Source organism: Naumovozyma castellii, chromosome 9 (genome assembly GCF_000237345.1).
Source record: "Naumovozyma castellii chromosome 9, complete genome".
Classification (NCBI taxonomy): Eukaryota; Fungi; Ascomycota; class Saccharomycetes; order Saccharomycetales; family Saccharomycetaceae; genus Naumovozyma; species Naumovozyma castellii.
In genome coordinates this window covers 2,910-25,534 of record NC_016499.1, presented here as the reverse complement: position 1 = coordinate 25,534, position 22,625 = coordinate 2,910, and the positions used below count along the sequence as shown (strand labels likewise).

Here is a 22,625-nt window from a genome sequence, read left to right as displayed (position 1 = left end):
AAAAGTTATCCCTAATATGCTCTTTTATCTATCACTCCTTGTTCCTTACATTCTTTAACAATGGCAAATGCTTTTAACAATTTCCTTCTTGCACCTAACGCACTCACACCTTTCTCTTCTAAAGTTTGGTCATCTAATTCAATTAAATCTTGCCAAGAATAATTTTCCAAGATGGGAGAATATTTATGTAACCTTAAGGATTTTAGCCATGAAGAAATATTTAACAATAATTTTGGATCTGTTAAATTTTTTGTATTCATTGAATTATTATTATTACTACTGCTAGTATTCCCATGCGAAGGTGGTGAGTTGAAATCCTGAGTGCTGGAATTCAGTGGCGTGGTGGCTCTTGCTTTTGGATTGTTTGAATGTTCCAATAGTGAGTGTTGTTCCGTGTTTGATCTGATTCTTCTATGAGAATAATGATTGGTGTTATTATTATTGTTATTATTATTACTATTATTATTATTGAATGATGAATGCTTGAAAGGATGTAAATGCGTATCAAAATTTGAATTTAAATTGTAATTTGAGTTTGAGGCTGAATTAGAACTACTACTACCATCATCACTATTGTTAATGGAAACTTTGGCAGCGGTATTACTATTTGTAGGTGATCTTCTCATCATGCCGAAATTCTTAGATTTCATCATTGACATAATATTATTAGCCGAGGTGGAATTAGAATTCGAAGTAGTATTACTACCATTAATATTGGAAAGATGAGGTTCTGCAGATTTCGGTCTTTGACGAGATTCTTTGATATAATCATATATAGGTTTGGAACTCGATGTTGGTGGTGGAGACCATTGTGGGTATAACACGGATGGATGCTGGAAAGTCGAATCGTTTACCTCTCTCATCATGATGTTATTATTATTATTCATATTATTATTCGTGTTAGTATTGGTATTCTTTGTTGTTGCTGCAAAGGAAAACACAGAATCCAAATTATTCATTGATTGTTGACTTTGAGGATACCTGTTTGGCACAGGAGATGCTAGTAAAGGTACTTGACGAGGTGACAAACTTGAATTCTGGGAGAAATTAGTTGTGGTAGTACTGGGCAAGTTGGATAACTTTAATGCAAGATGTTGTAAAGTTTCTTCATCTAAAATCGGTAATATATTATCCATGACATTTTGTTGTTGGGAACTATTCAATAAGGATAACCAGGAACACAATTGATGAACATCAGTAGAGAAATTTGTGGCCGTTGTTGTTGAATTATATTGTGGATGACGTATTTGATCATTGGTAGATTGTTGTTGCTGTTGTTGTTGTGGAATACCATATGTATCTAAGAATGATGCATGAATATTGGAACGTGAGCTTGGTGATTGTAATAACGGGGATATTAATTGCTGAACAGAACCTGCTGCCAGAGATGCGGTGGAAGAATGATGAGGAAGTTGTTGTTGAGCCATACTCAATGGGGGAGATGAAATGGTAGAACGACCCGTCGTTGGATCTAACATGAATGACTGTTGGTCCAATATATCATTAAAAGAGATGCTATGAGGTTGTTGTTGTGGAGACAACAATGGATTATTTATATTGCTGTTAATACCGGAGATATTCATCGATGATGAAGATTGCGGTGATAATAACACTGCACCTGGATGAGCACCTCTTGACATGGAATTGTATGGATTTGGAGATTGAGGTCCACTGTTGAATTCCTCGAAGGAGCCTGGCATTTCTGTATGAATAATCAATAAGGAGGGTCCTCTTCTTAATAATATATATCTTCAAACTCAGATTAATACGTAACGACCAAGTTCAACTGGTAATGACGAAACTTGAGTAAATCCTTCGATGAGCTTTCATTTGAAAAATTTTCAAGAAAAGTTGGGTGCGGTGTTGGGATGTTTGGACTAGTATAGAGAATATTGTAGACAGAAAGTAAATACGGTAGTCCAATTGAAGAATATTTGTTCATTGGTGTTGGTTAGTCTCGCTACGAGGAACTATATCGATCAGGAAGTCGTACATATCACATTTCTTGAGAGCCTCTGCGATGTCTGCCTTCTGCAACGTCCTCCGTCTGTTATTCTCTGCCACACACCATGCTCTCATGGTCAATTCCGTTATGAATATCTCACAAGCCTTGGCAAATATAATAGGTACCTCAGCACTTATCATTCTCACGTCTTCGTCCGTTTTCATAACTTTCCTGATTCTTGCAAAGGGTAAAGAGTTGGATTTAAAATCGTCCTCATGATTGGACCCTGGTTCATTTGTGGATTCAATCTCGTTAATTAATTCTTGCCAATACTGAACCATAATTTCCTTATAGTGGCCTGTCAGTCCCAGTCCGACATTCCTAAATACATCATAATCGTCATCTTCCTCGTCCAGCGGGGCAGACCCTTGTTGTAATTGAGCCATGTTGGCGGTAGCCAACTCTACATTAGCATTACTATCTTCCTCTTCCTGTTCTCCTTCCTCTTCCATGGGGAGCGGTTCCAATTCAGGGACTCCATCGTCGATGTTCCCCTGTACGTCAGGTAAGAGGGGCATATCTCCGATGTTCAATTCCAAATTCAGACCGTCTCCATCCGATTCTTCAATAAGATCATTCATCATGGTGTTCATTAGTTATTCTGGCGGGATATATAGTCTATAGACTGTTTTGCTTCCGTTGTTTCCTGTTTGAATTGTGTCATTTTAGTGTATGTGTGTAAATGTTAACCCCGTTCGTAATTAAAATTAATGTTAAAATAGTGAATTGTGGAAGAGATATCTTGACGAGACGATAACACGAGAATTGAATACAATAACAGAGAAGGGAAGAGAAACCGATCCACGATGAGGGAGTTCAAATCCTTTGGTACCACAGAACAATCAACGTTATCTAATACACACAAGCAGCAATCCTTTGCAGAAATCTATGCCGAACCAGAGAATTTCCTGGAGATTACAGTGCACAACCCTATAACACACAATAGTAATGGACTTGGGGACGTGAGAATACCCAACGGTGACCAAAATATGTTTACCGATTATGAGATTGTTTGCCATACCAATCTACCCAATTTTAAATCAAGGAACTCCAAAGTGAGGAGAAGATATTCTGACTTTGAGTTCTTTAAGAAATGTCTTCTTAAGGAGATATCCATGTTCACCAACCACCCAAGAATTATGATTCCCCATTTGCCAGGGAAGATCTTCTTAAACAACAGATTCAACCCTGAAGTTATCGAGGAGAGAATGCAAGGCTTAGATAAATGGCTCAAGACTGTTGCAGGACATCCATTGTTGCAATCTGGTTCCAAAGTCCTGGTCAGATTCATACAAGATGAGAAGTTTGCAGGATAATGAGCGCAACAGGAGCATTTATAAGACATATACCATTTAAAATAATAAGTAAGTAAATAAATAATTAATATAACAGATGTCATTTACTGTCAGCGAAGCGAAATTGAAATTTGAACAGACAAAGGTTTTCTGCTGATCATCGAAAAGAACAGAACAAGACATCGTAAGAGAGCTCGTTGAAGAACCTACGATGATTGTTAAGAAGTCTACGTTGCTATCCATCGATGCCTTCTCCAAGACACAGGAAGATGTTAGAATTCGAACCAAATCAGGTGCCATCATCACCATCTGCTGTATAGTAATTACACTAATATTATTACTGAATGAATACATTCAATACACTCACATTGTCTCCAGACCCACATTGGTCATTGATAGAGAGAGAAACTTGAAGTTGGAATTGAACCTGGATATTACTTTCCCATCTATTCCCTGTGATTTATTGAATTTGGATATATTGGATGATTCTGGTGAATTACAATTAGATTTATTGCAAGAGGGAAGTTTCACCAAAACCAGAGTAGATTCCAATGGGAATGCCTTGGATTCCATGAAGTTTAAATTGGATGATGAAGTTGGAGAATATCCACCACAAGATGATAATTATTGTGGTTCATGTTATGGTGCATTGGATCAATCAAATAACGATAACTTACCAAAGGATGAAAAAGTTTGTTGTCAAGATTGTGAACAAGTTCGTAATGCTTACTTGACTGCAGGTTGGGCATTCTTTGATGGTAAAAAGATTGAACAATGTGAAAGAGAGGGTTACGTGGCCAGGATAAATTCACATTTAAATGAAGGTTGTAGGGTTAAAGGTGACGTGTTATTGAATAGAATCCATGGTAATATTCATTTTGCACCAGGAAGAGCCTTCCAAAACACAAAGGGTCATTTCCATGATACCTCATTATATGAACAAACATTATCGTTAAATTTCAATCATATTATTAATCATTTAAGTTTTGGTAAATCTGTCGAACAATTGGCTGAAGTAAGAGGTGCATCTGTTTCCACGTCACCCTTAGATGGACAACAAGTCTCTCCATCTTTTGATTCTCATCTTTATAGGTATTCATATTTCACGAAGATTGTTCCAACAAGATACGAATGGTTAGATGGTGTTGTAGCGGAAACTGCCCAATTTAGTGCTACATTCCATGAAAGTCCCGTCAACGGAGCCATGGATCCAGAACATCCTCATATTAGACATTCGAGAACGGGATTACCAGGTGTGTTTATTTATTTTGAAATGTCGCCCTTGAAAGTAATTAATCAAGAACAGCATTTTAAATCCTGGTCTGGTGTGTTTTTACATGGTATTACTAGTATGGGTGGGATCCTTGCCGTGGGGACCGTGCTGGATAAGATATTTTATAGAGCTCAAAGGACTATACAAAAGAGGTCCGCCACGTACTGATAGGAAAAAGACATAATGTTATATAAATCTATGTGTAACAAAGAATAAAATAACAAAGAATACATTGAATGCAGGAATATCTATCAGCCAAGTTCAGTTACATTAGAAGAGCCAAAAAAAAATGAAACGGACAGGAATTGAACCTGCAACCCTTCGATTGCAATTGTTTCCGAAATTTTCCAGAGTTTAACTGGAGTCGAAAGCTCTACCATTGAGCCACCGCTTCATCTTGAAAAATTTAAATTTATCCTGGTTGTGTAATGTTTGGAGATATAACTTTAAAGGAAACTGTCGTTATAAGGTTAATTGAAAGGTGGGATAAGTTATCATAGCTTTCATGTTCTTTATTGTGAATTACAAAGTCTGTTTGAACATCTTTTGAAGCGTTGCGAGGTCAAAGAAAAAACAAGAACAACATTCAACATCACCATCTAACAATCCGACCGACGCAACTCTTTTCACAGGAGAAAGAAAACTCAACAATGAATTCGAATAATACCAATGCCAACAGTGATAGTTTCGACTATATATTACAATTGACCAAAGTACTAACTGCGGAATGTCGTGCCAGTAGGCAGGAGACGGATAAGATTGAATTGAATTTACAAAGAATCGCCAAACAAGTTGGATTATCATACGAACAGTTAACTAATAAAGTGAATCAAGAGGTACAAGAACGTTATTCCGAGACCATTAATGAAACGGCTAAGGATGAGAAGGAGAGGTTGATCATAGAGAACTACCAACTAATATATCAAATTGAACAAGCAGAATATTTAAAGAAACGAGTTTGGAATTTAATTAAGAATATTAACGACCATATCTTATCCATCAAGAATTTCATCACTCAACAACGAATGAACAGTTTACAAGACTTTGATAATTTCATGTTTGACAATTTTGAGAATGTGGAAAGACAATTGGATGACAATATAGTTAACCTTGATGAATCCAATGATATTACAAAGGAAAATATAGCCTTAGCGTTAGAGAAATTACAAAAGACGATGGACGGCATTGATTGGACAATGGTCCCCAGAGATTCTCATCATATACAGAGTTTGAAGAGGAAACTGGAGTCATTTGAACAGTTGTATGGTATATCGCTTAATAAATCGTTTTAAACGTCCGCACAAGACATTTTTTAAAAAATGCATCGCTAAAAACAGATTGATTATTAATGAATGAACTCATCTCGAAGGACATCAAACGAAACAAGACAAGAATGGTTAAAATTAAAGTGGAATTCCTTGGTGGACTGGATGTTATTTTCAATAAGGAACGTGTACATAACCTAAATGTGCCCAAAGAGGACCCAGTTACCATGGCAGACTTATTAGATTTTATAGTGGAAACTATGATTGCTAATAAAAAGGATGTTGAAGTGTTTCTAGAGAATGGTACAGTGAGGCCAGGTATTATAACATTAATTAATGATACTGATTGGGAATTAGAAGGAGAATTAGAATACGTATTGGAGGATGGTGACATCATATCATTTACCAGTACTTTGCATGGTGGATAGTTTGTTTTATATAAGTGAGAAATATATTTGAATTGAAATTGTTAATTAAATATAGCTATTTATTTGTTATTTAATAAACTTCTTAATCTAATAACTTCATTTTCCAATTCCGTATTTCTTGATAATAATTCTTCAACCTTTTCTTCTAATTGATTCATTCTTTGTAATTTCCTTGCTCTTGAACGTCTTGCAGCTTCAGTGTTTCTTGCACGTTTTAGTGCTGCAGGATCATCAGATTCAGGAATCACTGGAGTTAAAGGTAATGAACGATTCTTTCTATTGTATGCAACAACACCTAAATGATCCACTTTTGAAGAAGCAGAAGGAGAAGGAGATGAGAACGAGGATTTCTTGTTGATGTTGCTCTTTTTCGTAATCTTACCTGAACTATGGTTATTGTTGATCATCAATTTGGCGTCTTCAATAACTGGAGTTGGTAAGAAACATTGATTCTGCATGAAATTGACATCATTATCATTGACAGCAACGTCATGGGTCAATTCAATAGCTTTATCATTCAAAGAGACATCATCTTCAGTAATGATTGGTAGATCATTTTCGAATAAAGAAGTCCAATTCTTTGGATCGTTGGATTCATCTAATGATTCAAATTCAAACATTGGAGTGGAGTCTGTACTCGATGAGAAAAAGGCATCCACAACGTTTGAGTCTAATTCATTTAATGGTGGGATAGTCATAAATTGATCATCTTCTTGTTCTTCAGACTTAATGAATTTGTCAAAGATCAATTCTCCTGAAGAAGAAGTAGTAGAAGTAGAATTAGAAATACTTGGAGTTTCCATGGGGGAAACTGGCTGCTTAGCAGCGATAGCGGGTGTAAACAAACTTTGATATTGGGACATAGCAGCGATATTGATTTTTAAATTGATTTTTTGGGGGATATAATAATAGTAAACGATATTTTTTAAATTTAGGGATTAGGTTCCATTTTTAGATTAAGGTACTTGACACTGGATTAGTGGAAGGGGAGATATATAAACAACCGGGTAGGTAGATTTAGTAGTAATAATTAACGATTCATTTTTAAACACTTTAACAGGGGGGTTTTGGGGTAAGAAAAACTTTTTTTAATAAAAAAGGTATTTTATTTTAATTTAGATAGTCATTTTTCTTTAATTTTTGGGATATTTTATAACAAAATATAATTTAGCAACACATTTTTACTGTTCAATAATTGGAGGTACTGTACTATAAAAATAAGGTCTTGAAAATTAATAAATTGTTGATTGCGAGGTTGGGAGTATTGTATTATTCGTGAGGATTCGATGGATCGATTGGTAGGTTGTTTTAAAGGTTGTTTGTGTGTTTGATCGTTTGTTGGGGAGGTGACTATTAGGTATTGGGGGTGGCGATTAACGGAGAGTGTTGTTCTTATATGATTTTGGAGCTTCTCTGAGTCATTCAGGGCATAAAACGCGCTTTTCCGGTTTTTCGTGAAATTCGAAAAAATAAAAAAAATTAAAAAATTTGAAAAAAATAATTTGTGGATGTTTGGGTTTCTGATTTTGAAACGAAGATGTTTGGGTTTGAAACGGTCACAGATTGGTTTTGAAATTTGAGGATTTATTCAATAGACACAGGATAAGACAGGACAGCAAAGATCAAGACACTCTACAGCGGGATAAACAACAATCGCACCGCAATTAGCACACTTAACCACGGCTCACAGATGTCCTTTGACTGGCTGAATATTCCGGGTCTTAATACAGAGGACAACACCAACATCAACAACAACAATAACACCGGTGCCAGCACGAACAATGGACCTGGAGGCTTAAATGGTTCATTGGGTCCACCTAGTGTTTCATTCGATTTCGGTTTCCCCATGAATGGTAATAACACAGGGTTACCCACTATGGATCAATCCGTAAGGAGTCAAAGCGATACCTCTATTGTAAACATGTCATCAACGGATGCTGTTAGTGATTATTCGGAGACTTCAGACGATCTGAGGGTACCACTGTCTCTATCACAAACTCAATTGACCAACGAGGAGCTGAGAACTTACTTGAGATGGTACAACTACATAATAGCAAAGACACATGGGAAATTGGTAAGATTGATGGACGTTTTCAAATTCCTTTGCAATTTTAACATTACTGATCAATTGAAAAATCGTATAATGGCGATATTTAGAAGTTGTAAAAATGCATTAAACATTGGTCAATTTTTTGCCGTTTTGAGATTGGTATCAAAGGCATTATTGCAAAATGTACTACCAACAAGAAAGATGATCCTGGATAAGGCCCCTATTCCCAAACCAAAACCTATTATAACAATATCCACCGATAATGATCAAGAAGTTTATGAAGAAGTGGACGAGGATACACCTAATACTGCCAATGGTAATAATAATGAGAATGGGAAAGTTGATTTTGACTCATTTACTTCATTATTACTTACGGGTAGAACTGCAAGAAAGAGAATAAGAAGAAAGATTAAAAATGCCGTATTTAAAAATAAAAGAGTTAGGTTTGCTGAACATATCACTTTCCAAGAACCACCAAAACCAAACAGTGGTAATGAAAATAACAATAATAATGCAATGATATTGAACCAGACTACAAATAATAATAACATGGACGATTCATCATCTGCTGTTCCACAAGGTCCTCTAGATTTAAGTTTACCAATGGATCAATTATTGAAACAAATGGCATTAAGAAAGAAAAATAATTCAGCATTAGTTTCCACTTTACCCAATGAACAACAAGAGACAGAAGAAGAAAAGGAAGTGCTAGAAGATATGAAGGATTCCCTTTCTCATTTTAAAAATATTACGACGGTAGATTCCGCAACATTGCTTCCCGATAGTACTTCAACAATGCAACCAATGTACATGAATAATGAAAATAATGCATTGAATCAAAATAATCCCAGTATGAATCAAGTCCCATTGCAACCATTGAAACCAACCGCAACAGGTTCAGCAAACCATCTATTTCGTCAAGAATTTGCTCAAAATACAAATCCCATCTCTGATTCAAATCAAATGCCTTTACAACCTTTAAAACCAACTGCGACAGGATCTGCAAATTATTTATTTCGAAGTTATTTTGAACAACCAACTCAGAATCAAACTACACAACAAGCCCAACCACCACAAACAAACAATAACAGCAATATGAACACTTTACAGCTACATCCCACGGCAACAGGATCTGCTAACTACTTAATGAAACAACAAGGACCCACCCCATCTCAAGGAATCCGTAACGAAACCAGCCCCATACAAACTCCTAACATTTTTGTATCACCTCAAACTACAGGTCAATTTATGAACATGAACCCGTCTCAACATAACACTTATCTCCAACAACCCCAATCTCACATGAATACATTACAACAACAAAATACATATCCAGGTAGATTCCCCCCAACACAGGTACATAATCAACCTCAACCTTCAAACAACAATTTGTTGGCACCCACCAATGCAGGGAACAGTTATCTACAGGCATTATTGTCACATTCTCCATCACCTAGCACAAGTCAACTCAACCTGCCAACAATCAATCAACAAAATAACTCGAACGCCAACCAAAGCTCGCATCTAAGATATAATACTACATATCAACAACCTAATGGGACTACTCTCCAATACCAACAACCACAACAGCAAATGGTATCATATGGCCAAAACCCTAACCAAATGCTCCCCCCACTTCCACAACAGCAGCACCAATCCCAACATCAGAATGTAAGGTTTGCAGCAGCACCGTCCTCATACAATGGAGCCCCTATGCAAGGATATCCTAACAATACTACGTTACAAGGGAACAGACCACATTCACAGAGTCAAGGCAGTGAAGAGATCTTGAGTAATTATAGATCGTTACAAAATCAAGTAAATTCACTACAGAATACATACGGTAGGATATGATGGTGTAATTACAGATAAAGACTGGATATATAAACAAATAAATAAATGAACCAATATAGAACTTTAGATTTAGTTATATGCAGGGCTTAGTTGTTGCGCCGTATTTCACGACGCGTTCATTAGATTCGAACTGAAACCATCAATCTTCCACCTGTAACTTCATCACAATTACAAGTGACAAAGAGAGGAGACACGACACAAGAAGACCCAGAAAGTCCATCTATAGAAGCAAAAACATATCTTCAACACAAAGTAACATAATTAGACACCATGTCATCATCCGTTCCATATGATCCTTATGTCCCACCGGAAGAAACCAACGGTCCAGAATCACAGTCAAAAGCTGCTGCTTTAAAGGCAGAAATAGATGATACGGTGGGAATAATGAGAGATAATATTAATAAAGTTGCCGAACGTGGTGAAAGATTAACATCTATAGAGGACAAAGCTGATAATTTGGCTGTTAGTGCTCAAGGGTTCAAGAGGGGTGCTAATAGAGTAAGAAAGCAGATGTGGTGGAAAGATTTGAAAATGAGAGCATGTTTAGTGCTGGTTATTATTATTCTATTAGTGGTTATTATTGTTCCTATTGTCGTTCATTTTACTTAGTCAAGAAAGTAAGTATAGGATGTATGATAGATATTCATTCAAATAAAATATTAAATCAAGTAAAATTTCAAAATTAGAACCAAAAGCAATCTTCCATTAATCCTATCGCACATGGATTTATCTCATTACTTAATATGAAAAATTCCAGTTATCAGGTTTACTTTGGAGTTTTTAAAAGATTTTTAGCGCCTCCATAAGTATTTATTTATAGTGTACCATCTATATATCTATCAAAGCAAAATATGTTTTGTTCATACGAGCTGCCTTCAGTTTTTTATAATCTATTATCAATAAGATCTTTGATTATATGTTTCATTACTTTTCTATTTTTAGAAAATAAGATACAGTCATTAACTTATAAATATTTATCATAGTACAATTAGGCATCTGGTACTGTCACTTGCTGTGCAACAAGATCAACAATTCTTTTAGTAACAGGTAATACTAACCACGATGGAATATAGGCTTCGACTTGATCGAATTTTCTGGTCTTAACAGCAACAAATGGATCATTAAATGGACCAGTTTCTGGATGTAGGAAAATATCGTTATGTGCGCTGGTAGATTCCTTCTTAACAATGTCAGCAACATACTTCAAAATATCTTGAGGAATGGGAGATTCATAATCAGCAACATGATATTGGGAAATTAATTTTTGCAATTGAGCAGGTGATAGAGATGAACAAATACCACGTACCATATCAATATCCTCAATAGTATACTTTCTTAACTGCAATAGTTTTGCTGTTTGAATTAAATGTTGTAAATATTGAGCTCCATCGGGTAGTCCATGTGTCTTACACCACTCTTCTAACCTTGTAACATTATAGTTCAATTGTAAACCACGTTTCCAAGATAAGAAATTACGTTTCATAATTAAATCATTGAAACATATCGTATCCACATAGTTTAATAACGTAATAATAACAGTACGGAAAACTTCATTTTCAATGTGGAACGATTTCATGCACCAAAATATGTTATTGAAGAAGGTTAAAATATCATCCATGGTATACTCTTCACCTGAATTAAATATTTTGTTCAAGAATCCGTTCGATTCGCTTGCATTGAAACCTGGTAACGATTCAGACACAACCACAGCATTAATGGCCTTTTTCTGTAAATCCTTTTGTAGCTTCTTTAACCAGATATTATAAATGTTGTAACTTAGAGATTCAAAATCTTCTTTCAGTTCTGTAACCAAGGAAACATACTCATTATATTCTTCATCATTCATACCTTTCTTGAAAGATTCTTCAGTCAAGATAGAATGTTGGGCAAATACAACAAAAGAATATAATTCACGGACATTTGCTAACCAAAAGGCACCACTTGGAATGAGATCAATACCCTTTAAAGTGGTAACAACTTTTTGAATTGTAGTTAAGACTTGAGCCAAAAAACTTTCACTCTGTTTGGTTAAACCAAATCTCCACATTTCACTCAATACAATAATTAAAATTCTAGCTGGATAAACAACATCTCTTCTGCTCAATTGAATAGCAACACCAGCATCGGGAACTTGGAATCCCTTAAGTAATCCTTCCGTAATTTCATTATTTAAGACGTCAGTACCTTCCAATAATCTATACAACTCTTCATTTATTTGTGTCAACGTGTTGGTATTTATAATATCATCATCCATGCCGTATCCATTAACAGAAACATGGTCTGCAGCTGTATCTGAAGGTATTGATTTCAATTGGTTAGGTGATATATTTTCCTCAGCAGCACGCATATGTCCACTTGGCATCCTATTTTCTCTTGATGGCGTATGTGGCACAATATTCGTGTTCGTTGTAACAGTGCCTAACGCAATCGAAGTCTGCAAGTGAGCTAATTCCTCTTTTAAAGATTTTATCTCACTGTATAAGTCGGAGTTCTGAGTCTTAGATTCTGTTAATAGAGTCTTTGTTCTTTCTAACTCATCCAATTGATTCTTTGATTCTGCTTCCATTTCTGTGTATTTGGCTGTCAAAGTGGCAAGTTCAAACTTAACACTTTCAACATCCTTATTAGCCTTTATTAATTGATCCTTTAATGATTTAGAATCTAGAACAAAACCGTCCTTTTGATCAGCAAGAGCCTTTTGGTTTTCCATTTTCTGAGCTTCTAATTGGTCTTGTAATTCACTTACTGTCACCATAGTTGCCTGTAATTCTTCCAAACGCTTTGAGAGTTGTCTGTTTTCCTTCACCTTTGCAGCTAAGTTTTGAGTTAATTGAATGACCTTATTTTCCAACTTATAACTTACTTCTTTTAGGTGATGAACACTCTTAGCATCGGCCTTCAGTTTCTTAAAGTCCCTTTGTGCGATACGTCTTCTAATTAACGATTGCACAACAATAGTATCTCTCCTCTTTGATTCGTACGCCTTTCTTGGAACAAATGCTCTAATTCTACTTTGGATAGAGATAGCAGCATTACTTTCGTATTTGCTTTGCATTTCACGTTGTTCCAATTCCTCTCTAATTCTGGATTGAAGTTTAACAATACTGGAGATAACACCAGATATATACGAACGCTTTGAGTAACCTCTATACATTGTTTGAATTAATGTAGCGGCATGTTGTTCTAGTTCATACTCGACCCTTTGACGAATTACTGTACCCTTAGAATAGGCACCCAATAATGATAATGAAGCCTTCATTAGCATATATTGTTTACGGTAATATTTGGAACGAATATGTTTTTGAATTAAAACGATAGCACTATTCATCTTGGTACTTCTTAGTTTTTCAAAATATGCAAGCATACCAGCCTTAAAGAAGATTTTAGTATTACCAATTTGATACTTTTCCTTATCTTGTACTGTAGCGGCAAGGATTTTCTTACAAAGGTTGATGACATCTTGTTCCGTAAGATCATTTTTTTGGAAGATAGGTGCCCATTCTACAGGTGGAATTAAAATATAATATCTTAGGATAAATTCATTGAATGTCCATCTAGAGGGAAAACCAGCACAAGAGATTCTAATTGTTTCTAAAACACCACATGCTCTCAGTTGAGACAAAACCATCAAATTATCAAATTTCCACGCCTCCTTTTCTCCATTTGGTTTAATACATCTGATATAATGAACATTCGTTGAATTGATCGTTTGCATTAATTCAATTAATGATAGTTTGAACATGGACCCTAATGTTGGCTTCCTTTGTACCTGCCTGATTGGTGTTGGCTTTTTTAATTGCTTTTGATCCTGTGATGCAGCATTCTTCTTGGCTTCTTCCACCTTTCTAGCAGATTCTTCCACACTTTCTAGAATTGTAGATAATGTATCGTTGGTGGTTGCCTTCAATACTTCCAAGTGCCCATCGGAAACAGTATCTCTATTCTTTTCAATAAACCCTTCAACATCGTAAGCAACGTCCAAAGCGTAATGACTGACCACAAATTTTGTTTGTCCAAAACGTGGCTTGGAGAAGACCTTATTGGTTGGTGGCTTATCTAATGTTTGATACAGTTTTTGGGTCCAGGATTCATCTGAACCAGCAGGTAGCCTACTTTCTTCGTCCAGTAGGGATAATATACCCAATTTGTTTTCTATTAGATCAATGCAAGGTTGGTTGTCGTTAAATTCAATAAAAGACCATTCGATTTCTTCCTTAATATATTCTTCTTGTTCTAGTTTGAAGACATGCTGATTGAATTCTTGTTGTAGCTTCTCATTGGCATAATTAATACAAAATTGTTCAAAAGAGTTCTTTTCAAAATGCTCAAACCCATAAATATCTAGAACACCGATAAAGGAATGAATTTGATCAAGAACAGCTGGATTACACAAGACTGTGTTAATATTCGTGACTAACCAATCGAATAGTGCGGAATAAATAAATTTAGCCACTGAATCTCTGGCCACCAACGCTTGTGAGTAATTTAGATTAGAGACAATTTTCTCAGACCTAGTAACGATTTGCTTCTTTGTGATCCACTTGGCGAAATTGGAAGGATCAACACCTAGTAATTCACACGCAATTTTTAGATTAGGTTCATCTGAGGATAAAGAGGAATCGTTTCTTGTCTTTTTAATTTCAATATTCCCGATATGTAATAATGCTGCTAAAATTTTGAAAATATGCTGTTGAGTTTCTGGAGCCACTCCAACCAAAGTCAACGCCTTTATAGTAATACCATATTCGCTTACATCATCTATTCCAGCAATCTCAGGTTCCCCACCTTGATTCATGTAGAAATAATCATCTGCTTTTGTTAGGTGTAATTCTTGTTTCACATCCTCAGGTAGACCAGCCAATATTTGATAGAAAATATGATAATTTCTTTCTGTTTTAGGTTGATAAACTAATCTGGAACGTTCCAAGAGATATGTTCTCATTTTAGCACCTATAATGGCAGTTTCTTTATCGAATAAGATTTCTAGATATTTCCCAAATCTTGATGAATTATCATTTCTTGTAGTCTTAGCATTACCAAAAGCTTCCATAATAGGATTAGTAGCCAGTATTCTCTCTTCTGTCTCGGACATCTCCGCAGTATGCTGTAAATTTCCCATATTGGAAGAGTTCTCCTCATCACATGAGGCAAAATAACGCATAATGTACTTGGCAGACACTGTCTTACCGGCCCCAGATTCACCACTAACCACAATAGTTTGATTTTGTTTGTCATTTTTCATCAATCTATAAGCTTCTTCAGCAATGGCAAACAAATGTGGTTCTATTTCACCCCGACGTTTTCCTGAATATGCCTGAATCATATCTTGTGAGTATAATTGATCCATTCTATCAAAAGGATTTGTTGCAATTAAAACTATACCAGAATAAGTATAGATGTTCAATTGCGAATAACGTTGCTTTATTGCATGAAGAACGGCGGGTTCGTTTAAATATGACAAAGTAGTTAAATCCTCGGTTGATTCCAAGATAGGTGGATTTCTTAACAATGGCAAACTGGGATCCTTTTCGTTGGTTAGATCCTTAGTTTCAACATTAACAACCTCATTATCCTCCAATGTCAATTCCATGAAATATGTCCCATCTTTTAAATCATTTTTAGTCACTTCCGCGCCTATCCAACCTTGCTCTTTACTTGGGTACCAGCAGCGAGTTCCTACCTCGAACGACATCTTTATCTTTTACTTATTTTCAATGATCTTTTGATTGAACACTAACCTTGAAGAAAAATATCGAGGAAGTTACCCAAAAACGAATGACTGGATAAGTGATTGTTTTTCTTAGATGAGATTCGATGTTTTAATCGTTTGTTGGGTATCCGATCAAAATAAGTAAACACGAGTTTTGGCTAAGATATTTCAAAACAAATCAAAAGAAAAAAACTGGGCTTTCGTTTTGAACGAGAAAAACAAAACAACCCTAAATTAAAGACTATTTGGCACCCCAAAAAATTATGTTTACCCTATATTTAAACATAATCAACCCTATTAAAACCCACAACCCTAAAGGGCTAATAATGTGAAAAATAATCTTCGAACAATACCCATCTGAAGACATTTGACACCTTTTCCTATATCGACATCTCCACTAATATTCTGAAAGACACCAACATCTTTATCCATCATTAGCAATCAATGAATTTTCTGATTGATAGAATAGAAAATCCAGGCACCAGAACTACCCTCCTACCCTCTTCATTCCCGAATAAGTTGCAAAAAAAGATTGATAAATCGCATGAGGCTGATTTATTCTCTAACAATTTGAAAAGGAAAAGTGCTGCTTCTAAGACGAGACATTTAGCACCAACAAAATCTCAAAATAATATAAAATTACCAATTTTATCTATTAATGACGAACCGATTCTTGAATCTGAACCATCGAGAATAGGATTAGCTTCATATTTTTCACAAAGGCACAATTCTGAAGAAGGTTTATCTTTCAAGACTAGTTCAAGAAGAAAACACTTAGAATCACAACCTCTTCCTGATTATTCTGCAGCATCATTAGGTACTTTTAGTGATTGTATATTTAATGATGCTCTCTCAAAGGAACCTACTTTAACAAATGCAAAAGGCAACTATTTAGATGGAGGAGAGAAATGCCTACGGAGCAGACGACAATCATCCATTTATTCCAGTAGAAATACTTCTCCATATAAGAGGCGAACGTCATCCTTTGGAGCTAGTGGCCCACTTGGGTTCTCTCAAGTCCAAAATTCAGGGAAACAACTTAAAAATAAAAGATCCAACTCTAATAATCATTCAACAAATCTAGCATCAGATAAAAAAAGATTAGTGAATGAGTTCTTAAATTGCAGGAATGGCCCAGGCAAATCACCTACAATTTCTGAGGATAACCTCGGGGAAACAGGATGGTCCATTGCGACCAAATCTAATAATAACAATCAGGAGCAGATGAATCTTTTCACTGATCAATCATTGTCGGATATATTATTTCACGATTTAGATACGCCATCACAGCCTATTTCGAAATCTAGATCGAATTCTTCCTCGTTTCCATCCTCCACATCTACTGTACTATCATCTATATCACCGTCAAAGTTACCAGTTACTTCATCTTCTCTGTCCATATATAGTTCCTCCTCTACTAGGTCTTCATTTTCTTCGACTTCATCCTCAGCTTCATCTTATGAAACAAGCCCAATTCCATTACCAATAATGGGTAAGAAGACCTCGTTGGCCATATCACCCAAGGCGACATCATCTGCCCCCGAAGATTTGATCACCAATGATGAATTAAGGGCCACTACCACACTTAATATAAACTGTAATGAACTAAATTACTATCAAACTCATATTTGCAATACTTTAGCTGAATTTGAAAGGCTATTGAAACAGAATCTCCAAACATTTGTTATCAAAGATGAAGCTGATCTACATGGGACGTTAAGTAAATTTGACAACTTAACATTCCATTTACAAAATATGAAAAATAGAATTGATGAACTGTATGATGTGATAAATGAGAAATATTTATCGAAGATAAAGACCGCTTTTAATGAAGACGATGAATCATCTTTCGAATTCGAATTAAGAACTTCTGTTGAGGCAAGTATTAAACAACTGGAAGAATTAGAAAACCGAATGGAATATTGTCAATTGAAGTTACAAGAACAAAGAGAAACGATGAGACAGCTTGATAATTTAATTTTAATTGAAAACTCTCTATTAGAATCAAAGAAGAATGTCAAGCACATTTATAGTTATAGATTTTTAGTGTTCGACATCTTAGTGATATTTGTTGTTCTTTACTTTGGATACTGGGTCAAAAAAATTATAGGTTTGTTCAGGTAGATACATAATTTATGTAAAATGCGTATTAATTAATATTCAATGATAAATTCAAATCACAATATACAGTCTAACACTTATAACACGGACCAGAACGTGGTTCTCGACCACCAACAACTGCACTTTCAACTTTATAGATACTAAGAGAATGAGAATGTATTAATTTTGCAGGGCTGTATATATATATATATATATATTTATATCTTGTACATATAATTGAATTTCAGTTCTTTCATATTTATCGAACCGTAGACTTACAAGGAAAACACATATTGAGCGTGGCATTGAATAAAATGGGAAAGAAAATTATTTTTTTCAATACCTCAACTGCCCTCATTTGTCTTCGATAAATAACATATTATATTTTCATAGTGGTGCTTCTATTTGAAATTTATCGTTCATAGATAATTAGGTTGGGTGTAGTTAATAAAATAATTATCTTTCCCGTTTTATTACATGGTCTGCACCCAACAACTTTTTCTTACTAACGTACAATATGGGGATATCGATCTCGGATCTGTGGCCATTGGTTTCCTCGAGGAACACTGCAAAGTGGGTGCAATTATGTTCTTGGCGTGTTAACAATACCGAGAAAAAGTGCGACATACAACTACTGGTTGCTATGGTAACTGAAAAAGTAGCTTGACAGTTCTTGAAAAGTTGCAAAACTGCACCTGTTTTCAAAGAACAACTGTAGCTCTGCCCTGAAAAAAGCGGGTACGTGGGTCAGAAGCCAAACATTGTATAAGAATATAAAAAGGATGATCATCGCATCATCTCATCACAATAATTTTTGTCTTCTTTATTCCTACCATTTATATAATTATAAATAAAAGAGTGCACCATCAAATAGTCATACAATCATGTCGTCTCAATCGAGTCCCGAAGTACATGAGAAGAATCATCTTTCTTCCAAGGGAAACGACATCTTCACTAAAGAAATCGAAAGCCAAAACGATGACACTCAATCCTCTGTACCAGACTTCGCAGTTAAAAGGAGTTTGGTTATAAAAAAAACAGAAATTATGTCTGCTGTATATGATAAATGGTACCACCATGTAATTTTATTATTTTCTGCATTCGTGTGTGGATACGCATATGGTTTGGAATGTAATATCAGGTACATCTATACTGGTTACGCTACATCTTCTTACGCAGAACATTCTTTGTTATCCACAGTTAACGTTATTAACGCTGTGGTTTCCGCTGCTTCCCAAATTATTTACTCTAGATTATCCGATTTCTTTGGGAGACTAACATTATTCATTATAGCCATTGTCCTTTATGTTGTTGGTACAATTATCCAATCTCAGGCTTATGACGTTCAAAGATATGCTGCGGGGGCTATATTTTATAATGCAGGGTACGTTGGTATCATTCTAATCTTACTGCTGATCTTATCTGATTTTTCTTCATTAAAGTGGAGGTTATTTTACCAGTTTGCCCCAACATGGCCATTCATTATCAACACATGGATTAGTGGTAATGTCACTAGCTCTGCAAACCCTTTAGTGCATTGGTCATGGGACGTCGGTATGTGGGCCTTCATATTCCCGTTAGCATGCATCCCTATGATTGGTTGTATGATACATATGCAATGGAAAGCAAGCAAGACTCCGGAATGGCATGCCCTTAGAAGTGAAAAGTCGTTCTATCAAGCCAATGGGTTTTACAAGACAATGACAGAACTGTTCTGGAAGCTAGATATCATCGGTACTTTATTATTTACAGCTTGCTTAGGGTGTATCCTAGTTCCATTAACACTAGCCGGTGGTACTAATTCTAAATGGAATAATTCCCGTGTTATTGGTCCTTTCGTGTTAGGTTTCGTGCTGATTCCAATCTTGGGTGTCTGGGAATACAAGTGGGCCAGAGATCCTCTAATACCCTACAAATTGGTCAGAGATCGTGGTGTTTGGGCGGCCCTAGGTATTTCTTTCCTAATCGACTTCATTTTTTACATGGCAGCTGATTACTTATACACTGTGATGGTTGTAGCCGTCCACGAATCTGTTAAATCAGCTACTCGGATTTCAACACTGTCCTCTTTTGTTTCCACAGTAGCTTCTCCATTCTTCGCTCTGCTGATGACAAGATGCACCAGGTTGAAACCGTTCATTATTTTCGGTTGTTCCCTATGGATGTTGAGTATGGGACTGCTATACAACTTCAGAGGTGGAGAACAATCTCATAGCGGTATCATTGGCGCCCTCTGTGTGTAGGGGCTGGGTACGGTCATGTTCACATACCCGGTGACAGTCAGTTGTCAAGCAGCTACCTCCCACGAGCACATGGCAACGGTTACAGCGCTCACGTATACTGTATATCGCATAGGCAGTGCTGTTGGCTCGGCAATTAGCGGTTGTATATGGACCCAGAAGCTTTATCCAGAGATCCTCAAGCGTCTTGGTGGTAATGTGTCTATGGCCACCGCAGCATATGCTTCTCCATACACGTTCATTACTACTTACACTTGGGGAACTTCGGAGAGAGAGGCCGTGGTGGAGGCGTACAAATACGTCCAGAAATTGGAAACTGTAGTCGCATTGGTGTTTTGTGCTCCTTTACTAATGTTTTCTCTCTGCTTGAGAGATGCAAAGTTGACCGACAAAGTTGCACATGATGGAGAAATTCCTGAGGGTGAGTATACCACTAAAGATGAGGACCCAATCGCTGACTGGTTCAAAGCTTGTGTTGGGAAGTTCAAAAAGTCCAAGGAAGTCAACTAGTCAACTTGGTTTTGGATATAGTTCATTTAAGAGTTTAATAGACAGTATGTATATGAAGAAAATATTAATATAATTTTATCGTTAAGCGTATCGAAGTCAGCGCTTTCTTTCTTGACTTTCCGCGAGAAAGAACAACAAACCAAATTCTAGGAGAATATGGTTACAGTTGGGTGTCATCAAAGGCTTGGAAGATATAGCCTCTGAGGGAATAGATGGACATGGTTCAGTATATGAAGATTTGGATGGGCTTATATTTTTGAACAATCATATAATGCCGATGATCCATAATATATTATGATGGAATACCAATACAAAACGAGCATGTTAAATGATGCTATTATGTGATAATATACTATTAAAACTGTATTTTAAAATAATAAAGCACTGGTAAACTATTATTATTTGCAGGGATATAGCCACAACAAGTGGTCATGTACTAATCATACTTGTTTAATGAAAATACTATATATTGGTAACCTTTATTATACAAAAACCGGAAATTCCAGAAAAAACTCTTTCAAGTCTTCAATATTAACTACAAAAATTTCATTTCCAACTATGTTACTCTACGGTAAATTCTGATAATGACAATGCAATAACAATTGATAGGTAACCACTATAACTTTATTCAGCCTTCCAATGGTGGTAATATCATTGTGTCCACATAATTGCTACCTGTTCGAATCCCATGGGCGGCAAGTAGGAATTACAATTTGCTAAACCGCAAAAACTAAACTGTCAAGATTTTTTCGGGATATCCTAGTTCTAGGAGGAATTACAATTTTCAGCAAACTCACCTTGAGACATACTTTATTGGTAGCTGCAGCAGTTAAAGAGGACTTCTAATGCTTAACTAATAATTGTATGCAATTCATGACTTGCTGGAACCTACCGTTTTTTACAGAATATTTATATTATTTCCCCATGATTTTTGGCTGCCACCACATTTTTATGCTCGCAACAGTGTGTGACCTCTTCCTTTTGGGATTATTGTCGTTACGTTCTGGAAGTTTAATGTTCAAAGATATATTAGGTAGAGCAATAATAAATAGAGACAGGGTTTTAATTGCTGCTGAGTTGTCAGTTCTATGGCAGCTTATGTCCATTGCTATGTATATAGGTAAACGTGAACTATGGAAATATGCATTTGTAGGTTCAATATTTTTGAAGTGTTTTGCCCTATTAGGATACCGAAGTACACAACAAAATTCTGCCTAACAAAATAAAGTTCAGAAAAGAACACTGGAGAAGAGCATTTTTTGACAAATATGATTTTATATTGCCAGCTGATAAGTTTTTAAGTTTGAAGATGATATAGGTACTTTCGGAAGTTATTGTACTCCTAGAAGAAAGTGCAGTTGGATAAGGAGGTATTAAGAAAGTCATTATTTTCATCATAATATTTGAATGTTGGTAAGCTCAATTCGTAGTAAATTAAATATCCAAATAGTGAAATACTATGTCAGAATTGATCTTTCAATCGCTTAGAATCAAGAAAAAGGGAAATTATAAAAGACTGAGAAAACAAAGTCAGTAAAAAATGTCTAAGAGTAACTAGACAGAAATAGGAGCTATAAAAACGTCCAACAAACACTAATTATTTTTAGAAAGATCGTTCAATATTACGTTGGAGAGTTCAAGTGAATATTTGTTGAAATCGCTATATTGCACTAGAGGCATTGAAAAATGAAACGAATTATAAATGTCATATAGAACTATATGGTATAAACCAAGTAGCTTCAGCCCCATATTTCTATTATCTTTGAAAAAAGTAGTGGTCCACCGAAAACGCTACCTAAGGCGGCAGTTCCGAAAAAGAGCATAAAAACTCCGAGAGTATCCAAGCATGCATTGTCCAGACCTGGCTGAAACGAACAACAATAAGCTGCTAGATT

At 35.8% G+C, this 22,625-nt stretch overlaps 13 protein-coding genes and 1 non-coding gene across 14 annotated transcripts; 9 read left to right on the top strand and 5 right to left on the bottom strand.

Annotated features, from left to right (window-relative positions):
• Window positions 1–11: 11 nt before the first annotated feature.
• Window positions 12–1,700, bottom strand: VTS1 (Vts1p; the record flags this gene model as incomplete). The annotated part of the gene is made up of 1 exon (XM_003677988.1): window positions 12–1,700. One exon carries the CDS (start codon window positions 1,698–1,700, stop codon window positions 12–14), a length of 1,689 nt encoding a protein of 562 aa, XP_003678036.1.
• Window positions 1,701–1,938: 238 nt separating this feature from the next.
• On the bottom strand, window positions 1,939–2,598 carry HAP5 (Hap5p; the record flags this gene model as incomplete). Its single annotated transcript, XM_003677987.1, has 1 exon — window positions 1,939–2,598. The coding sequence occupies one exon, from the start codon at window positions 2,596–2,598 to the stop codon at window positions 1,939–1,941; it is 660 nt and encodes a 219-aa protein (XP_003678035.1).
• Window positions 2,599–2,811: 213 nt separating this feature from the next.
• SNX3 (Snx3p) lies at window positions 2,812–3,321 on the top strand (the record flags this gene model as incomplete). The annotated part of the gene is made up of 1 exon (XM_003677986.1): window positions 2,812–3,321. The coding sequence occupies one exon, from the start codon at window positions 2,812–2,814 to the stop codon at window positions 3,319–3,321; it is 510 nt and encodes a 169-aa protein (XP_003678034.1).
• Window positions 3,322–3,511: 190 nt separating this feature from the next.
• Window positions 3,512–4,741, top strand: NCAS0I00190 (endoplasmic reticulum-Golgi intermediate compartment family protein; the record flags this gene model as incomplete). The annotated part of the gene is made up of 1 exon (XM_003677985.1): window positions 3,512–4,741. One exon carries the CDS (start codon window positions 3,512–3,514, stop codon window positions 4,739–4,741), a length of 1,230 nt encoding a protein of 409 aa, XP_003678033.1.
• Window positions 4,742–4,863: 122 nt separating this feature from the next.
• NCAS0Itrna7W lies at window positions 4,864–4,967 on the bottom strand. The gene is made up of 2 exons: window positions 4,931–4,967; window positions 4,864–4,900 (listed from the first exon to the last, which is right to left on the bottom strand). It is a non-coding gene; the product is annotated as a tRNA-Trp (tRNA).
• Window positions 4,968–5,223: 256 nt separating this feature from the next.
• FAR3 (Far3p) lies at window positions 5,224–5,865 on the top strand (the record flags this gene model as incomplete). The annotated part of the gene is made up of 1 exon (XM_003677984.1): window positions 5,224–5,865. One exon carries the CDS (start codon window positions 5,224–5,226, stop codon window positions 5,863–5,865), a length of 642 nt encoding a protein of 213 aa, XP_003678032.1.
• A 56-nt stretch (window positions 5,866–5,921) lies between these two features.
• URM1 (ubiquitin-related modifier URM1) lies at window positions 5,922–6,266 on the top strand (the record flags this gene model as incomplete). Its single annotated transcript, XM_003677983.1, has 1 exon — window positions 5,922–6,266. One exon carries the CDS (start codon window positions 5,922–5,924, stop codon window positions 6,264–6,266), a length of 345 nt encoding a protein of 114 aa, XP_003678031.1.
• Window positions 6,267–6,325: 59 nt separating this feature from the next.
• Window positions 6,326–7,129, bottom strand: GCN4 (amino acid starvation-responsive transcription factor GCN4; the record flags this gene model as incomplete). The annotated part of the gene is made up of 1 exon (XM_003677982.1): window positions 6,326–7,129. The coding sequence occupies one exon, from the start codon at window positions 7,127–7,129 to the stop codon at window positions 6,326–6,328; it is 804 nt and encodes a 267-aa protein (XP_003678030.1).
• An 827-nt stretch (window positions 7,130–7,956) lies between these two features.
• Window positions 7,957–10,170, top strand: SCD5 (Scd5p; the record flags this gene model as incomplete). Its single annotated transcript, XM_003677981.1, has 1 exon — window positions 7,957–10,170. The coding sequence occupies one exon, from the start codon at window positions 7,957–7,959 to the stop codon at window positions 10,168–10,170; it is 2,214 nt and encodes a 737-aa protein (XP_003678029.1).
• A 270-nt stretch (window positions 10,171–10,440) lies between these two features.
• SNC2 (SNAP receptor SNC2) lies at window positions 10,441–10,779 on the top strand (the record flags this gene model as incomplete). Its single annotated transcript, XM_003677980.1, has 1 exon — window positions 10,441–10,779. The coding sequence occupies one exon, from the start codon at window positions 10,441–10,443 to the stop codon at window positions 10,777–10,779; it is 339 nt and encodes a 112-aa protein (XP_003678028.1).
• Window positions 10,780–11,158: 379 nt separating this feature from the next.
• Window positions 11,159–15,862, bottom strand: MYO2 (myosin 2; the record flags this gene model as incomplete). The annotated part of the gene is made up of 1 exon (XM_003677979.1): window positions 11,159–15,862. One exon carries the CDS (start codon window positions 15,860–15,862, stop codon window positions 11,159–11,161), a length of 4,704 nt encoding a protein of 1,567 aa, XP_003678027.1.
• Window positions 15,863–16,324: 462 nt separating this feature from the next.
• FRT1 (Frt1p) lies at window positions 16,325–18,004 on the top strand (the record flags this gene model as incomplete). The annotated part of the gene is made up of 1 exon (XM_003677978.1): window positions 16,325–18,004. One exon carries the CDS (start codon window positions 16,325–16,327, stop codon window positions 18,002–18,004), a length of 1,680 nt encoding a protein of 559 aa, XP_003678026.1.
• An 860-nt stretch (window positions 18,005–18,864) lies between these two features.
• Window positions 18,865–20,223, top strand: NCAS0I00110 (uncharacterized protein; the record flags this gene model as incomplete). Its single annotated transcript, XM_003677977.1, has 1 exon — window positions 18,865–20,223. One exon carries the CDS (start codon window positions 18,865–18,867, stop codon window positions 20,221–20,223), a length of 1,359 nt encoding a protein of 452 aa, XP_003678025.1.
• A 15-nt stretch (window positions 20,224–20,238) lies between these two features.
• On the top strand, window positions 20,239–20,730 carry NCAS0I00100 (uncharacterized protein; the record flags this gene model as incomplete). Its single annotated transcript, XM_003677976.1, has 1 exon — window positions 20,239–20,730. One exon carries the CDS (start codon window positions 20,239–20,241, stop codon window positions 20,728–20,730), a length of 492 nt encoding a protein of 163 aa, XP_003678024.1.
• Window positions 20,731–22,625: the final 1,895 nt, after the last annotated feature.